Source organism: Balearica regulorum, chromosome 5 (assembly GCF_011004875.1).
Source record: "Balearica regulorum gibbericeps isolate bBalReg1 chromosome 5, bBalReg1.pri, whole genome shotgun sequence".
In the NCBI taxonomy this organism is placed as follows: Eukaryota; Metazoa; Chordata; class Aves; order Gruiformes; family Gruidae; genus Balearica; species Balearica regulorum.
This window is the reverse complement of record NC_046188.1, coordinates 51,865,196-51,883,665: the sequence shown is the minus strand read 5'-3', so window position 1 is coordinate 51,883,665 and position 18,470 is coordinate 51,865,196. Positions and strand designations below refer to the sequence as shown.

Here is an 18,470-nt window from a genome sequence, read left to right as displayed (position 1 = left end):
TGAAACTGAGTTTTCAGTGTTTATTGTACTCTTAAGTGCTGAGGCAGCTTGGTAAAAGAAGAAAGCTAGTAAGGAAGTTAGGAGCTGATGGATGAAGAAGCAAATAAATTAGTCTGGATAGGAGTATAAAAGCAGATGTGAACTGGGACAGTGGCAGTATAAGGAGGGATAAATTAGAAGGAGAGGAGAGAAAAATAGCAATAAATATAAGCCAAAATGAGAAGAGTGAGGTGAGCGGTGGAAAGAAGAAGGAAGGCTGGCTGTGATGAGCTCCCTGCCCATCCCTCTTTGACAACCTGGACATGAATTCTTGTACCCCAGGCATACCGATATCCCATGCTTGTCTGGTTCTGTGTTATGGAAAATTTATCTTTTTTTTTGAATAACTGCACATCAAATATTTGTTAAGTCAAGTATTGTCTCAGCTAGGAGATAATATGTTAAGAACACCTGGGTAAGCATTAGTTTTGTCAAGCAAGTGCACTGTGATACAGGTGCTGCTGTTTTACACAGAAACCCTTCAGCTTACGAGGCACATAGTAGGATAGCACAGAGATAGTAGGAAATGTGGCATATCTGGGAGGTGATGCCTGTAAAGCACCTGTATGTTTTACTACCTGAAAATGAACAGTGACTGAGGCAGATGACTACAGGAAAGGAATGGATTGTTCCCGGGTTAGGGCAATAGAAAGCCTTTGTGAAACCGCTCTGGTTTGTTGCTGTACCTCTTCCAGACTCCTCACAGCAACCTCGTTGTCTGGTTGAAACATATAAAACTTGACTTTCAGAAGCATTGAGTACGCAGTTGCAATTGAACTAAATGGGAGCTTATTGTTTTGAACATTGTACTTTGAATTTTTGTTGTTCTTAATAGAGACAATGTAAAAACCAAGTTAATACATTTCAAGTAGGTCCCCAAAATTAATGGATAGTAGTGACAATTTTGGGCCTAATATTTCTTTCCCCAGCTCAGGCTTGGAGTTACTCTCATCATCATAGATGTGATTTGAAGATGAAATTGTTCATTTTTGCTCTTACATGCTGTGGTGATATATGCCTAGAGGCAGGAGAAAGGAAAATAAATTTTCTCTGCCTAGTCAGGATGGGTTCTCATTAAATGCAGTTATGCCTGAAAAGCTTTGAAATAATAACATATTTTATATGTAATAGGCCATAATAATTGCTTCAAATTGCATTTCTAATTTTAAAGTTTGTTCATATGTATGTTGATCGCTCTTTAATTGTGTTGGGTTTTTTAGCAAGCAAAATTAGGATTTCCCATCTAAAGTCATAGGTTCAGGAATAAAACTGTGTGCCAGGATGACTTGGCTTGGTAATTGTTGTCTTCTGGGCTGTAACATCATGATCTCATGTTCTACATGAGTGTTGTGTCCTGTCATTAGTGAAGTTGCCATTCTGGAATGGGACAAGGTGTTAAAAGCTATCGGTAAATTTTAAATATACAAAACTAGATCTCTTTGCATATTTCTCTAATGGGGCAACTTAAAATTTTGTTTATTTTAAAAAGGGATAGGTGGGTTCCAAGGTTTAACTTGCATTATTTGAAAAGGTGTGTTGTTCCAGGGCGTGTGTGTATTGAGGAAGTGTGCAATAGCTGCTACTATGTGTTTGCTTATGCACTTAAATAGCATGCCTGGCTCAGGTTGACTTAAATACAAAATTACAATCTTTTATAAAACTGCTAGCAGGAGACAACAATTTACCAATATATGAATGAGCAAGCCACAGCAAAAGAGAGAAGAAATTCCCTGCAATGCTGAATATTATAATTGCATTTAGAATAATACCGAAGGAGAGAATAAATCTTTTTAAACTAAGAAATAAAAAACTTTTTCTCTTTTTTTTGAAGTATATAGTGAGGTGGAATTTCAGCACTGATGGATTCAGGATAGTGGTTGATGGAAATCAGTTATAACGTCATGTATATAGGAGAAGAAAATTTCTTATTCAAAAATAAGATGATTTGAAGGCAAATTTCTCCATGCAAATCCTGTCATGAAAAGAGAAATTCTTGGAAGAATAAGACATACTGTGGAAGAGATGGTTTTGATAGATTTTGCAAAAATAGAAAAATAATTTTAATGCTACCTTAAGACCGCCATGTTTGCCTGTGATAGCTTTATATAATCATGATAGAGTACCAATAATGGGACTTTTTGAATTCAAATTCCCAATACAACCCCCAAGGAAACTGATGATGATTGACCTATGGCCAGATAAACCCCTAATGTTTAGTTGGGAAAGTTGTCAGCAGTTAAATTTAGCCTTCTTGCTGGCCAAAGATGCAGGTTAAAAAGATGCAGAAGAGACAGAGGAACATGTGATAGAGACTTATTTCTGTGACACCCATGTGACCTATATCATTGGCAGTAGCTTGCCACCTTCTGGTCTTCTTACAGGAGACAGCAAGCAGCTTTATTTCTGCTGTGCAGCCAGAAATGCAGACACAAGGAGACACTGTCTCTATGCTGAGGCGATACTGTGAGTTAACCAAGAACATGAATTTACAGCATACTAACTATTCCACACCAGTTCCCTATGCAGTTTTTTGGATCCAAGTAGTATTCTGTCCTTACTTTGTGTCAAGTAGGTATAAGGTAGGTCATCCCATGTTCAAAATGTCCATGGAAGAGAATAATGCCAAGAAGCTAGTGGTAGAGAAAATTCATATGCAGAGTTATTTAGCACTAACTTTTCCTTGAAAACAAGCTTTTAAAAATTTCATTTTTAGAAGATTAACTAAGCCCCTTTTATAGAAGAACTTTTCTGATCACATAATGGTGGCTTATAATTAAGAATTGCATTGATTAGCCTTGGAGGACACAATTAGGTACAGCCTAGGGATGACTTCAGTCTCTGTCCTTCTGCATATAGGAATCAGACTGTAGAAATATTGAAGCACTGCCTTCATGTGCCTTTATAGATTTGTTAATTGATGAACATTAATTAATTCATTGCTTTTAAAAAAACAGTCTAAAAATGCGAACATGGCAAGTTTTAAAGTGGCTGAGGAAATTAATTGTCAGCAAGAAGCTATTTTTGATACAGTGTTGAACATCTAAATGTGGTAAAACAGCTTTTTCAGAATTTTCTGCAATGTAATTTCATAACTGCTTTTTAGAAAAATTAATTCCATATCTATGTTTTTAATTTGTAGGTACATTAAAACCTTGAAGGAGCACAAACCAAAAATTGTCTGGGATGAACAAATTGCTGAACACTTCTTTGAATACAAAAGGTGAGTTACATTTATTAACTTAACATTCTGCAAATATTTTTCAGCATGGCCCAGCACACAATGAATTACCAGTTAACTATAGCATGCAACTGAATTCAGCAAATGGAAATTTTGCTGGTTGTGATCTGTATGTCAACATTGAACTACAGAATAAAAGAGTGCTTCAGGCTACAGAAATAAATCAGAGAGAGATTAATGAAATAACATAAGCTAAAACAATCTTCAGAAGAGAAGTCTGATGAGTCATATCTTTAGAAGTTATCCATCAAAGTTATCTACTGACTGTCAGTTCGTCAGAGGCTCTGAGATTAGTCTTGTGAGCTGTTGGGTGATTACCAATACCTCAGCCAAAAACAGTTCTGAGAAAAATCTGTGGTACAAGAGCCTGGGTTTTATAAGTCCTAGTGATAAGATTGGTCTAGCAACAGACTTCCACTGAATGGAATGGACTGTAGAGAAGTGTAATGAGAATAATATCAGGTGACTTCCAGATAAAGTTTTTAAAAGGACTGAGAGCATGAAGGGAAAGGGTAGTAACTTTCTTTGTCCTCCCTTTTTCATCATGAAAGGACAAGAGGATTCCTGATGCTAGGAAAAATCCATTTAAAACAGGCTTACACCCCCCCAGCAATATCATATTAAACCTCAGTGATAATTTGGTATTTTTGTATGCAAATATACAAAAATATGGTAAAATTAAAAGCAAAATTCTACTACTTCTACAAAACTGTGTCTTGTATATTACTCAATGTATTGGTAATGTGAAGAAGACACACCACTGAAAACAAGAGTAAAACACATTTTAGGGTGCCTTAGGAAAAAAAAAATCAGAACTACTTTGTTATTTCCAAAACATCATCTTGGTTTAAATATTTTTAAATATGAAAAAAAAAACCACAAAACTAAAACTGTCTTACTTCCATATTTTTAGTTTAATTTTTAAGATTTCTCTCAAGTGTGTAATTTTCTCCTGACTTCTCAGCAACATGGATTTCTTATCAGAAAAAAAAATAAAATTACCTGTTGGTCAGCAATGTTTTAATTTGTTTTCTGTGTTTGTATGAAAGGACTGGGATCTGTGTTCATTCGTGTTTAATTCTTTGGTATCCTGTTGCAAAATTACTTTGTGCCAAAGAATTAGAAGGTTTTTCGTGTTAACTAAAGAGGAATAAATCACAAGCTTTGTTTTACTGATCTTTAATGCACAATCCAATTGAAGACACAATGACCGCTAGATGAAAACTTGCTCTCAAAAGAGTGAATCTGAAGGCTCTGTTTGAATGACATGCTTCTGGGATTCATTTCTGAAACATACTTCCTAAACATCGCCTTGCAAACTGAACGTGTGGGAAAGGGATAGCTTGTCAGTAGTACTACACCATTTGCCTTTGAAAGCCAGTCTTTGGAGATTCTTGTTTGTGGGCTTCCTGGAGGAACTTTTCATGCATAAAGCACAGTGGATCTGAAAATCACTCTAAACTTCACTTGCTGTGCTGTGCTTGGCAGGCAACTGTGTGGCTCAGTGTGTCTGCAGTGGTTCAGCCAGCTGCAGGGGATGGTTATTTAAGGAACTCTTTCAGTTACCACTTTTGTTTGCAAAGGTTCAGTTACATTGGGTAGGGATGGCAGCCAGACCTGAAATACGCTTTGCTGGTAAAGCATCTCACCTGGAAATCTTGCCATCTCTGCAGTTGCTAAGAAATCTAATCATGAATCTTTAAGCAAAGCACAGCCAATCATTTTCATGTAGCAGGCAGAGACTAACTATTACAAATAGTTACAGAAATGGGTTATCTCTGAGTGCTTGTCCCAGTGCACTTTACAGGTAAGTATGCGTTTACATAAGTTGGGGGATTTTAGGAGCAGTGCCTACTTGATCTGTCCATGCACTCTGCATTTCTCCTAGCTTAACTGGTAAAGTGGTGCTGTGAGACCACTTGTAACTCATCCTTCTCATTATTAGGGATTTAAAATGCACCCTTGGTATCTGTGCCCAGTGTAGCTTGCCCTGTCTGTATATACTGTTAGCATTTAATTTAACCTGAAAGATAGTAATTTGGGGAATTGGGGAACATCTTTCACAATCTGCAACTGACAACCAAATGTCTTAATCTTGTTCAGATGCGCATTTAGTATGCACGACTGTCTTTTACTGTCTGACAGTTTTATAATCCAATTGCAACAAGATATCTCGGTGTATTTACTTAGATCTAGTATCAAACCATCTCTGTAGTGAGATCTCTTCTTGGATCCTCTATATTTGCTGTCAGCCTTTTCACCTCTTTCAAGAGATGTCCTCCTTAAAGGCCACTAGTATGGGGTAAATAAGTATCTTGTCTGACTCTGCCAGTAGAAAAGGGGCAGAAATAGAAGTTCTTATCTGCAGTAGAAAAGAGAGGTAGAGAAGATTTTGGCCCTACCCTGCCCTCAGTAGATACAGTAGCCAGAGTGCAAGTATGGAATGAATGGAAGTTGATGTCAAAAGTGTCTGATTTCAGAGCCAGAGTGCCTGAGCTTCTAGAGTGGAATGGACACTGGGTAAGAAATCTGAAAGGTATGAGCTACTAAATGGCAAGTAGTCTCTGTCTTTGATATGGGTGTATTAGTGCTCATGTGCTGAACATACTAGTGTATCTTATTTTTAATAGCAATAACTTCTTCAAAATAAAATTGGCAGTTTTCTTCAGCACTGTCTTTGTTTCCTTTTAGTGGGAAGGAATAAAACTGGTTTTGAATTCTAACCTCAGCTAAAATCCTATGGGAATCTATCAAAACTATTGTGACTATTTGATTTTCCTGTTTTGCAGAAATAAAGGAGGAAAACATGCCGTCTTCTACCCAACACTGAAGGTAGGTGCCACTTTTTCAGGTCAGGGGGCTGTAGGAGGAAGGAGATGTTTATTTGACTTGTTGCATTATTGAGACACTTCAGAAAATATTGAACTGGGTTTAGGCTTTTGTGAAAGAAGTTTACCCTCATGTAGTTTTTATGATTCAAAGCTTCACCTGCCTGTACAAGAAGATTATTTTTTCTATCTCATGGATAATGGGCTTTGGGAATCTTTGAAGATTAGCCATGTTTAGAGATAAGAGTCACCAGGGCAAAACAGTGCTCTGAGGGGATCTGTTCAAGTACACAGTTCATGTGCTAACAGACATGCTGATTGTCTGACAAGAGACTGAAGAAATTTTCCTTCTGATCATGTTGGCTGGAAGCTTGGGGAACTTTTGCCTTCCTTTGTAACAGGGTCCTGATTCTCCCTGTCAGCCTGTGTTACCCTGTTTTCTTCAGTTCTGTTTTCCTGGAACATATTTTAGTGTTTTGAAAACTTAACCATTTGGCCTTACTAAAGTCCTTTGGCCAGACATACAATTTCTGTCTACACAATAGTCTGGAATACAGGATAAAATGATGACTTGCAGTCTTAGTTCCTAGGAAGCTATCTTTAGCTTTTCTCAAATTATGCTAAAGGCAGTACATTAAGCCTCTGCTGGCTTTTAATATTGGAAGGGAATTGCTTCTGTTGTGAAAGTGTATCATATGTACAGAGAACAGAGACGTTTTGTGTGGTTAAACTAGTGTGAAGTGATCCAAGGCTCTGTTTTTCTGAACAGGATTGTTAGCTTAAGCTCCATTAGTACAAGGATATTTCTCTTCATTATTCTAATATTGGTGGAAGTACTAGCACAGATGGGATATTAATTACCACATCTGACTATGTTCTTGCTAGGAGTACCTGTCTTAGAGTATTAGAAAGTTTCTTTGTGAACCTATCAGAGAAAAGATTGATGGTGCTGCTTGTTGTTATGCTACGTTCCCTTTAGCCTTGCAGAAGGATTTCACCCTGCTGTTGTCAGTACTAACCAGGCTAAGAACACTCATTCCTGTACATTTCTTTTATTACTACTTCTGTAACAGATACTCAAGTGTGGTGGTTCGTGAATTTGTGGAAACAGGTTTTCTTTCCAATTTCAACAAGCTTGTAATGAAGTATTTTGAGATTTGTATGCTGGGGCAAATCAAAGAATTGTTCACATAAAAGTGAGCAAGATGGTCGGGGAACATGTAATTTTATTACCCCATAACAAGTGTGTTTCTTCCCATTTTTAACGTTATAATCACTGGCAAGTTGCTCAAAATTGATTTCTTCATGATTAGTTAAAAGCAGTCATGAATGCCAGGCCCAGTGGATCTGTTAATGATGCTTTGATACTTTTTTCTGTTTTCTATGGAAATGATTTTTAAACGCATCCCTGGTGTGAGTGGTTTAAACATTGTAGTGCTGGACTTCAAAGTAAGAAAACCTGAAAGTAAAAGATTGAAAAATAATCATTTTTATTGTCTGAAAGAAGTGCAGAACATGTATTGTGGCATTGCTTCCCTAGTAAACCAATGGCTAAACTAACTCTAAATCAATGGCTGGAGCTCAAATAGGGATACTTTTAAATATTAATCTCCCAGAATCTCTTTAAAATAGAATTGTGATAATGAAAATTGTGACTCTGTCCTGGGAGAAGGCAAGGATACGTAAGAGATCTTTATGGTATTTGACAGGTTGTTCTAATTGTTTTCAGTGATAAAGTTTTATTTTACCCCTGAGACAGTTCTGGGAAAAGTTAGATATTCTGTACATTGTGAAATGATACCCTAAATTAGAATAGTCCTTTGCATAGTTCATAAATCTGATTTATTTCAGTAGCATTTTTTCTATTTAGGTGGTTATCTTTTATTAGGTCATTGAATTAACTGGTGCAATTAACTGTCTCTTACTGAATGATTGCTTGCTAACCAGAGAGTATTTGAAATACAGACTAGGTTTTTCAGTATCTGGTTCAAGGATAGATGTTTTTAAAGAAGTCTGATAATGGCATGAAGAGATGGCAGCATGGAATGTCTAATGTCTCTGACTAAAAGGTAATTGCTTTATGTGTCTTTGTCTTAGTCTATCCAGTTGCGCTTAGAGCTTGCAAAAGAATTGGGCACTGGAATATCCATCTGGGAACTGGGACAAGGCCTGGATTATTTTTATGACCTGCTTTAAAATAAGAAATTATCTGGGAAAGACTTTTTGCTTCACTGGAACTCCACCTTCAATTAATTTGGGTATCCTGGAGAGGTGATTTTTAAAACATTTTTTGTAATTTATATCACATCTGTATTAAACTTGCATTTTCCCCAATAAAGAATGTTTTCTGATGTGCCACACAGACGTGATTGTTGGTATCTGATAAAATTCAGACACCCCCACCACCCTTCACCCTCCACCCCTTCAAAAATTTCTTTTAAAGCTTCTGAATTCAGAGTCATTGAAAACAGACCAACATAGCTGGGATACCATTAGACTTGAAAAAATTTTCTGAAATGTTTCCTACAAGAAATGAAATGGACGAGTTAATGCCATCTGATCAAAGTTTAAGACAGAGATCTCTCAAACAATTGCTGGTAACAACCACAGTGAACAAATAAATCCATCAAATTATGTCCAGCAAATTTAATATCTGCTGGACACTCTGCATCTTGCTGTCTTCTGATAAGGTAAGTCAATATAAAATGTCGAGGAGGGTCACCAATTAGATATCTTTCCCTCAAGCTGGTAGAAAATCAAGCACTGACAAGATGTGCTGTTAGCTCTGTTTGTTCATGTTAGTAAATTCCTTAAGTAGTTCAAAGTCACAGTAATTTCAATTTATGACTTGTTTCTAAATGGGTTTTGTTACAAGAGATGCTCTGTAATTTCTTTCTTCTGCTTAGCCTGCTTCATGTCCCAGTTTACCATATTTAGCAGTCGTACATGATGCATTAGTGGTTAGTTTGTGGAAACTGTAATGTTTAGCACCAAAGGCTATAATGGAAATGAGAAGTGTGCATGTAATGATGGATTACATGGTTAGCCCCAGCAGACCGAGCCCCAGAGCAACTCTGACAACCCCTTGACTAAAGTAGGTGCTGTGAATGTGATCAGCATCTTTGTGCATAAAGCTGTCATTCTGTAGCTGTACACGTTGGTGCTTTCATCTCCATAATACAGAATTTTTATGAACCCAAAAGCTTTAACAACCCATCAGTTTAAATACGAAGCCAAAAAAACCCCTTCCCGAAATTGTGTCCCTGTTTTTTGCTTTACAGTGTTTGTGTTTGTAGAAATACACAGGCTTCAAGGCACTTTCTTCTAAGGAACTAAGAGGTGCTGGGAATTTGATGAGGGTGTCATTGGTCACCAGCTGAGACTCAGGCAATAGCTCTGTATTCCCACTGGTGGTGTTCTTGCCACTTACAGTTGTCACAAAGATAACTGCACTCCTCTGTTTGCATCCACCCTTCCCAGTAATTAATCTCAGTGGGGAATTTATCTGCCCCTGCTGTTTTCAGCAGGATAAATCCCACTGTAATCCACCATTGATTAAAGAACTATTGATCTTCACCTCTCTGATTTAGTTCTGGCATCTTTCAACTTCTCACATTGCAAGTATCCAGCAGGGTTTACTAATCAGGCTTCTTTCTTCCATACCATTAGTAGTAAGATAATTTGCTACGTGAATCCTTGTGTTCAATTAACTTGAACTTTCTAGTTCGTTGAAAGGCAATTTAAATCACTCTGGCAATGGTATCTAGAATAGTACAAGAATTAAATTCTATTACGCTGTTTTTTCTACTTTCAGTGGCACTACTGAACTAGAATGTCTCAGAAGAAAATAGTCTGTAAGAAGTGGAAGGGGTTGTGATCTGAAATGCCTTCCATTTTTATATTACCTAGTAGGTAGCTTTCAAAACTGGGTGTGGGGAAGAAAAGAATATTTCATTTTAGCTTGTTGTTTCCTCTCTAGAAAAGATACGTGCCATTTATAACATTTTTCATAATTTCTTTATATTCTGTGATGATTCTCTATGAAGTTGAAAATTCTTGTTTGTCTGTGAGTACAGCTATGTTAGAAAGAAGTGTCTTTTCCATCCTTAGAGATAGAATGAATACCTCTGTGTGTCAAAAGATCAAACTAACCCTTGCTGTATCATGAAAAATAAATACCAGAAGTACATGTGATTTTGAGCCATGCATGGTATATAGGTGCTTGAGGCCCCTTTTGTCTCTAAAGACAAAACATGTTTGTTGGTTTAGAAATAATATTCCAAAAGAAACAAAGTTGGCATAATTCTTTATTATGAAGTTCCCTGTTTAAAAAAAAAGTGAGCACTAGAAGGCATGCGAGCTCCAGCATGAATGAAGATCTGCTTCTGATACATTGGCCTTGTGTTTGCTTAATTTTGCAGTGTGGGGGAATATCAGGTTGTCTTTTATTAGATACCACAGAATCCAGAAAGCCATCAACGAGCCACCGTGAAAACAGGTTTTTTTGAAATTTGCACCTCACTGCATGTATGAAAAGATGACACAGGAGGGAGATGCCAGTATGAAAGTGGGTTCTGCAAAGCATTACTGGTTTTATGCCTTTCTCTCAGACAAGTGGGGAAAACTGAGCAACTGAGTGAAGGATGGAAGGTGGGTGGGAGCGCTGGAGTGGCACTGCTGTAAGTACCATAGGAGGTGACTTTCATTCCCTCATTTCAAAATAACAGAAAGCACTGTTTTACTGTTTTACAATGCAAATAAACATTTTTCTGTAAAGAAAAAAAAAAAAGGTATGTGTGTGTGTTCTTCTGTAGAAGCAAGTACTCCTTAAATGAAGTACTTGCAGGGCAAGGCCAAAGATGTTGGACTTAAAGAATCGAGGATATGACTGGGGAGAAATGTCTAGTGTTCCTGTTAAAACAGCTTAGATCTAGTATAACAAGTGGTGAAATGGATCTGTGTTTATTTCAACAGAATATTTCATCATCCAGTTTTCTAAGATACATTTAAGAAAAAAAAAAAGCTGTGCTCTATAATCTATTTCTGTTGCAAGAATAATTCCTGTATATTAGGGTAAGATCACTGGTGCCCTGGATGTAAAGTTATCTTTTAGCTACCTGTTGCCAAGCAGAGCTTTCTTCCAACTGACCTTTGCTCTTGTGTTTCCCCGTGTTTTACTTTTTTGGGTTAGACTCACGCACAGTTAAGATAAATACAGTTTTCTGCACAATTTTTATTGCATTCACTGAGAGAAAGAAATAGTAGCTGATTCTGTTGCAGCTGGCCTTTGATATGAAGCTAGTATTTTTATTATCAATTGTCATCCCACACATCATTTTAATAGTTAGCAAAGGGGTTTTTTGTGTCTGTATACAATTAGGTATCTTACTGAGACAGAAAAGAGCACTTACCTGACTACCTGCAGGATCACATGGACCATACTCCTGGGATAACGGCATCGCATCTTATCTCAGGAAACGTGTCTCTCGTGTAAGTGTATCTGTCGTGAAAACCAGAGCTGCCATAGAGTCTTTGTAATCAGAAACAGTTTTAACAGAGAATTGTGGAAAATAAATTGTTCAGCTTGTCCCATTGTGAGATGCTACTTCTTCAAGGAAAATTGCTTCGGTACCTTGTTTTATAGTTCTTTTTTGTTATCGTATGTAGGTGTCAAACTCCAGAATTAGCTGTAGCTTGCAGGTAAGAAAGTTGGGAGTGAAAGAGAAGAGGTAAGGTAGACCAAAGGATGACAATAGGAAAACATCTTCTTTGATTACTTAGTTATAAAGAATTGTTCAGCGAGTTGTTAGAATTTAGTGTTGTTTATGGGCCAGGGTGAAACTATAAAATACCTTTTCCATTTCTTCTATGAGCTATTAGTGGTGATTATTTTTAAGAGCAGGGGTGGTGTTTTGTGTCTTCGTCTCTGTGGAGACTGCAAAGTTAATGGCTGTTTATAGGAACTGTAATTACTGTCTCTCCTGAATTTGGGCCATGCCTTTTGAAGTTCACTGTTTTGATTAATACACAATGCAGCTGTTTGACTTCAGCTAAACAAATGGCAGCACAAAGCAGATGGATTCTATCTCTGCATCTTGATGAGGTTATATGTAGCTATTTCCTGAAAATCCCATTCCCTCAGTGATCTCTTTTTTTATGTAGTAAGTGCAAATTAACTAAGACTGAATCGGTGTTTTGTAGTCTACCAGGCAGTCACTTTGATACTCTATGTCTATACTTCTCTTTAGAAAAAAAATGTTTAATATGAAAAATAACTGGAATAGAATTTGATTAACACCTCTTATTCAAAAAGTTGCTAAAATAAATAACATCACTTACTAGCATATGATATTAAAAGCTGAAATATCCCTTTAAATGTACTCTATTGGAACTAGAACATTATAATAAAATGGTTTTTTGCAAAAAAAATGGGGATGAATGGAATCTAAGTCTCAAAACTTAAAACAATTTGTCATTTGCAAGCCAACCGTGTCCTGGGCTGCATCAAAAGAGCTGTGACCAGCAGGTCGAGGGAGGTGATCCTGCCCCTCTACTCTGCTCTTGTGAGACCCCACCTGGAGTACTGCATCCAGCTCTGGGGGCCCCAGTACAGGAGAGACATGGAGCTGTTGGAAAGAGTCCAGAGGAGGGCCACGAAGCTGATTGGAGGGCTGGAGCACCTCTCCTATGAGGACAGGCTGACAGAGTTGGGATTGTTCAGCCTGGAGAAAAGAAGGCTCTGGGGAGATCTACTTGCGGCTTTCCAGTACCTGAAGGGGGCCTACAGGAAAGATGGTCAGGGACTGTTTATCAAGGAGTGTAGTGACAGGACAAGGGGTAATGGGTTCAAGCTGAAGGAGGGTCGATTAGATGTTAGAAAGAAATTCTTTACTGTTAGAGTGGTGAGGCACTGGAACAGGTTGCCCAGAGAGGTTGTGGATGCCCCATCCCTGGAAGTGTTCAAGGCCAGGTTGGATGAGGCTTTGGGCAACGTGGTCTAGTGGAGGGTGTCCCTGCCCATGGCAGGGGGGTTGGAACTAGATGATCTTTGAGGTCCCTTCCAACCCAAACCATTCTATGATTTTACGTTCCTACTTATATCTATTACCTTTTCTGGACATATTTTAATATTTATTTGGTTACAATATAACTTAAAAAAATATTTTAGATAAAATACTGTAGTGAAACCTGTACAATGTTTTCATAGAAACAAAAAAATTTCTTACAAGCTCTTAATGAAATAAGCTCTTACTCTGCCTTCCAACACAGTAGAACTTATTCTCCACTCAACTGCTGAGAACAAAGTAGAGGGGTACTTTTGAGTTACCTTCATGTGGCACATAGAGTATCATATTTTGATCCATCCATTGTGTGGAGTTTCAATAAGATGAAATTTAGTAATTGTCTAGTGTGGGAAGGCAAAGCATAAAATAAACTAAAAAGCTGCCTCTCTGTACGAATTCTCAGTTGGCTGCCCAGCAGGGAGTAGAACTTAATCACAGGGCATTACCTTGCCCACCTGTTTTTTCAAAGAAGTATAATGAAGCTCATGTGAAAATGTTCAGTGTAGATAAGCAGCATATTGACTTTCTTGAGGCTTCCTATCTTTCCTAATTTCATTCACCAGAAGCCACTAATCACAACTGACATACACGTGGTGTTAGAAGGGTATAGACTCCCAATTTCTAGATTGCATGCCATGTGTTTTTTGCATAAGTCACTTGCTGTATGCTTGCAGGTTTGTTTCATTTTTGTGCAAATCAGATGTAGTTTCTTGGACTAGGGCTATCAAATGTTCCAGCTCTGTCATCTTTTGCTGTTAAATTCCTGCTGTGCATATGGCTGTGGAAAGGATTGCCTGAGTGATGCACCGCACCTTCCACAAAGGTCAGTGCGTATGGAACAGAAGTCAGAAGATTGTGGGGTTTCACCAGTTTCTTCCAATATGTAAAGTCTGTACGTTATGGTTACTTCTGTTGCTCATCCTACTTAAAAAGGTAAGAATGAATTTTGTTTTTCTTTGTTTGCTGTATACATTTGCAAATGTTAAAACAGCTCAAAAAAACCTTACATACATCATCAACTTCACTAAACATTACTTTTCCATTCTTCCTTAATGATTTGCATTTAAGAACAATCTAGGTAGGCCTTTTGATGTATTTCAGTGCTTTTTCTTCCAGTGCACCAGTGAAGAGCATATACTCTGCTGTATGCTCTCTTTGCTTGCAGTTGTGGAGGATGGGATTGTGACTAAAAATAGCCAGCAGGCAGTTAGTTACTGCCCAATGTAAGACATTGTTTAGGACTCTATATATCCATTTTCACCCCCTCTTTAATGTTTCTTTTCTGATTTTCAGGTGAACTCATGGGGCAGAAAAGTTAAGTTGCTGTAGATTATTTGACTGTTATTACAGTTTTTGCAACTGTTTTTGTGTTTTCCTTTGCTTTTTTGGGGGGCTGAACAAAACAAATGCTGTGAAGTGTACATGCTTGTATATCCTGAGTAGATGAAGGCTCAGCAGTAGCAGCGCCAGCGTTCTTGTGCTGTGCAAGTTAGGGCAAAGATGCTTGGGAGTGTTATGTGACCATACTGAGAGAAAGGAGAGGAGTGTAATTTATATCATTTGCAAAGCAGGCTCCCTAGCCGCTATACTTACTACAGTAATATTGTGGTAGGGTGGCAAAGCTCAGCTCTGCTCATAGCAGCTACCTCTGGTCTGATTTCCCCCTTGTATGTAAGTGCTGTTTCAGTTGCTGTGATGGGAGCTTTTGTGTAAAACAAGCGATCATGTTATTTTTTGCTCTGCTATTACATGTCCTTAAGTGAAAAAACTCTGTGCTAATAATCTTTTTCATTTTACTCTCATTAAAGCAACTGATAAATCTGGCTAAGTGAAAACCAAAGTGCCTTTGTTTTGCACTAGAGCTGAAGCTAGTGATGAACCAGGTGGAGGTCTTTGGAATAATTAATGCAGACCAGTTCTGCTAATGCAAGTAGACAAATTGTTGCTCCATCAATGGCAAGCACCCCTCTGCAAATATATTGTCTTATGTGTTGCAACTGTAGATACAACTTAAAATCAGTCAATTTTTTTTTTTTTTTTTTGGAGTCCTAGTAGCTTGCTGGTATTATTAGCTGGAATTAACATTAGAAAGTGTTTTATTCAATCTTGCCTTGAGAATCACAGCACTAAATGTTGTCTGCTGTATCAGGCCTTTGCATGCTGCTTCTGCTTTTTAACTCAGAACTCTCTATTAAAATTAAATTGCTTTTGCTGTTAGCTTGGAATTGTTCTAAATGGACTTTTGTATCAAACAGTGGGCCAGGATTTTAAATTCCATCTAATTCCTTCTTTCTTCATTCACATCAACCCTGCAACTGCGGTTGACGTGAGGATGCAATTGCACACAGGAGATTGGCCGAGGTCATGTCTTGAAAGCCTGGTTTAGAAGTTTATTGAGTGTAAAGCACTGCGGGTTAAATTATACCAGTAGTATTTGCTTTAGGATTTGGGATTACTGCCTTTGATACAAGAGGGAATGGGCAGTAAGTTTGAAGAGTTTTGGTTTTTACTGAAACAGATTTTTCAGTTGTTTTAATTAGAGAGTTTAAAAAAAAATGAATAAAATGGCAGGGAGAATATTCATCCCCAGAATGAAGACTTTCTTGTTCTCTCTAATATAGAATGCTTAAATCTTTGGCATGAGCAAGGTCCCAGTTTTGCATTCAGATTTCATCTTCTCCCCTTGGCAGCAGCAATTGAGTTTTTCTGCCTGTGACTCTTAACGTCGTGGGCAGGAAAGGGAAACAGAGTGCTCATGCTGCTTAAGGTAGATGAGAGGGAGGGAGTGGAGCAAAGAAACTGCTTTCCGAAAAAACACGTTTTCTCCTTTTCTCCCTCTTGTAGAAGCAGAAGAGAGCTTGACTTAGCAAAACAAAAACCTGTGTTCCCAAGATCATTCCTGTGCATTTTTGAGCCTTGTCTGTCTTGGGTCTAAGGAATATGAAATATTTTGGCAGAGTCAATGCTCTATCCTTGGTATATATATTTGTAAAAACTAAGGTTACTGTTCTGATGGTTTCTCCCAGTGCTTTTTGGCAGAGAATTAAGTTATTGAGTGAATTTTGTAGATGACAACATGAATATTGTAAATGCTCATTGCCTTCCCAGGTATGCATATTGGCGTATAATTTGATTTTCAAGTGCATATATTAAATTGTTTATTGAGTATACGAGAAGTTTTTTCCCTTCCCTCTCAGGAGCGCTTGGTTGTTAGGGATAATAACTGCATTGTAAAACCAGGTAGGCTTCCCAGTGTAAAGAGCTAGAATAGGACAGTGTTCCAGAGAGCGCACAGCCTTAAACAGACCTGACAGGCAAAGGATGAAGGGGAAACAAAACAGAAAATTACTTTTTCAGTGTCGGGTAGTAAGTCTGCCACAAAGTCAAACAGGAGCCAAGGTTTCTGACTGTCTCCCGTCACCTGCTGCTAGAGCCTGCTGCTGAGTCATCACAAACTAGAACAGGCCAGAGTAAAGTATGGTTCCCTCCTCACTGACACTGTGAGGGTCTTCTCAAAGTCATTTGCTGCAGAACAATTTGTTGACAGCAAGTTGGGGTTGTGTGTGTGCTGAAGAGAGCAGAGCATGCTGCTGTTCTGAGTGATACTGTGAGAAGTGATGAGTCCTTCCCCTCTCGACCACAGATTAAGGGAAAATTACTTTGCTTATAGATATGGAGACAAGTAACTCTACAAAGGATAAATGGAAATAGTAATTTGCACAGCATGCAATCAGGTGGAGGAATGAACTACTGCGGTAAGTCAGAAAGCCACAGACAGTAGCTCAATCTTTAAAAGGCCTGAATATTTTCCTAGTCATGAAATTACTGATTATGCACTTTAAAGGCAGAATAGTGGTAGTTTAGCTAAATTGTTACTCCAGTGAGGCATCTTCTCTTCACCCCAACTCCCCCAATATTTCAACATTTTTTCCAGCACCTTGGTACTTCTGGCATTTTCTGTATGTTACCTGGATAAGATGGAAAAAAAACCAACCCCAAACAGAGAAGTATCTATAGTGCATCACGTTTGCATGGCTAACCTTGTGCTTTTTAATCTTACTTGCGTATGCACTTCAGGGGATATACTTCTGACCTGGTTTTGGCTGAGATAAGAGTTAATTTTCTGTCTAGTGGCTGGTATAGTGCTCTGGTTTGGATTTAGTATGAGAATAATATCGATAACACACTGATGTTTTTAGTTGTTACTAGGTAGTTGTAGTGTCTACACATAGTCAAAGACTTTCCAGCTTCTCACGCCCTGCCAGGTGCACAAGGAGCTGGGAGAGCACAGCCAGGACAGCTGACCCAGACTGGCCAAAAGGATATTTTCTACCATAGAACATCATGCTGCAGATATAACTGGGGAAGCTAGTTGGGAGGTGGGATCGCTGCTCGGAAACAGACTGGGTATTGGGTTGGTTTTGGTTTGGTTTTTTTTTTTTTTTTTCTTTTGCATGTAGTAAGCAATTGTATTTGTGCATCACTTGTTTTTGTTGTTGTCTATCTTTGTTATCCTATTAAATTGTCCTTATCTCAACCCAAGAGGGTTTTTTTGCCATTCTCCTCCCCATCCCCTTGGAGAGAGGGGAGAGCAAGCAGCTTTGTGGTGCTCAGTTCCCAGATGGGATTATACCATGACAACTTCTCTCCTTTGACAGTGACTGTGTGGTCTCTGTGTTGATGTGATGTCTGACTCAAACTGCTGCTCAACTTTCATTTCCAAGCCATTTTCTTTCTAAGTGAAAGTGTTTTTTTGATGGCATTCAATCACTGTTGTTGTTCAGACACCATTGCTGCTTAAAGATTCCACTGGCCCCATTTTGCCACTGACTTGCATGTCTGGGAGCCCATTTGTTTTCTAGGATTTTTGTGGTTGTTCATAATTAAAACAGAATTTAACAGTGCAGCTGCATCTTGATTGCAGCTCTCTTAATGAATCTCAAATGAAAACATAATCCTGCTTGGTCTACTTCAGTTGTGTTGACTCAGTGAGAATGGAAGGAATCAAAAGAAGTAATAATGCCTTTCCCCTGTCCTGCAGAAAATGTAAACCCATTATTTGGAAGGGCAGAGTAGATGGTGGTTCTGAATGATGAAAAGGAGAACACTTCTGAGAAAAGAGTTATGCATTGAAGTTCTATAGCTCAGCCAGTTTTTATAGATGTTACTTTTGTGATAATACCCTCCTGCTTTTTAAGGTATTTCCACTGGCAGCATCAAATAACTCACTTGGGGCTTTTCTAGAAGTAAACAGTGCTGCTAGTTTCAGAGCAAACCCAAAATAGTGAAAGCTTTACTTAT

General features: G+C 38.1%; 1 protein-coding gene across 3 annotated transcripts in view; it reads left to right on the top strand.

Moving 5' to 3' along the window:
• Positions 1-8,469, top strand: part of CHID1 (chitinase domain containing 1) — a 132,381-nt gene extending 123,912 nt beyond the window's left edge. For all 3 annotated transcript variants that reach the window (XM_075754887.1, XM_075754886.1, XM_075754885.1), the window contains 3 exons: positions 3,179-3,259; positions 6,067-6,109; positions 8,203-8,469. In XM_075754887.1, coding sequence (XP_075611002.1) covers positions 3,179-3,259; positions 6,067-6,109; positions 8,203-8,301 — 223 coding nt within the window. In that variant the 3' untranslated portion in view covers positions 8,302-8,469. The remainder of the gene's footprint in view (positions 1-3,178; positions 3,260-6,066; positions 6,110-8,202) is intronic.
• Positions 8,470-18,470: the final 10,001 nt, after the last annotated feature.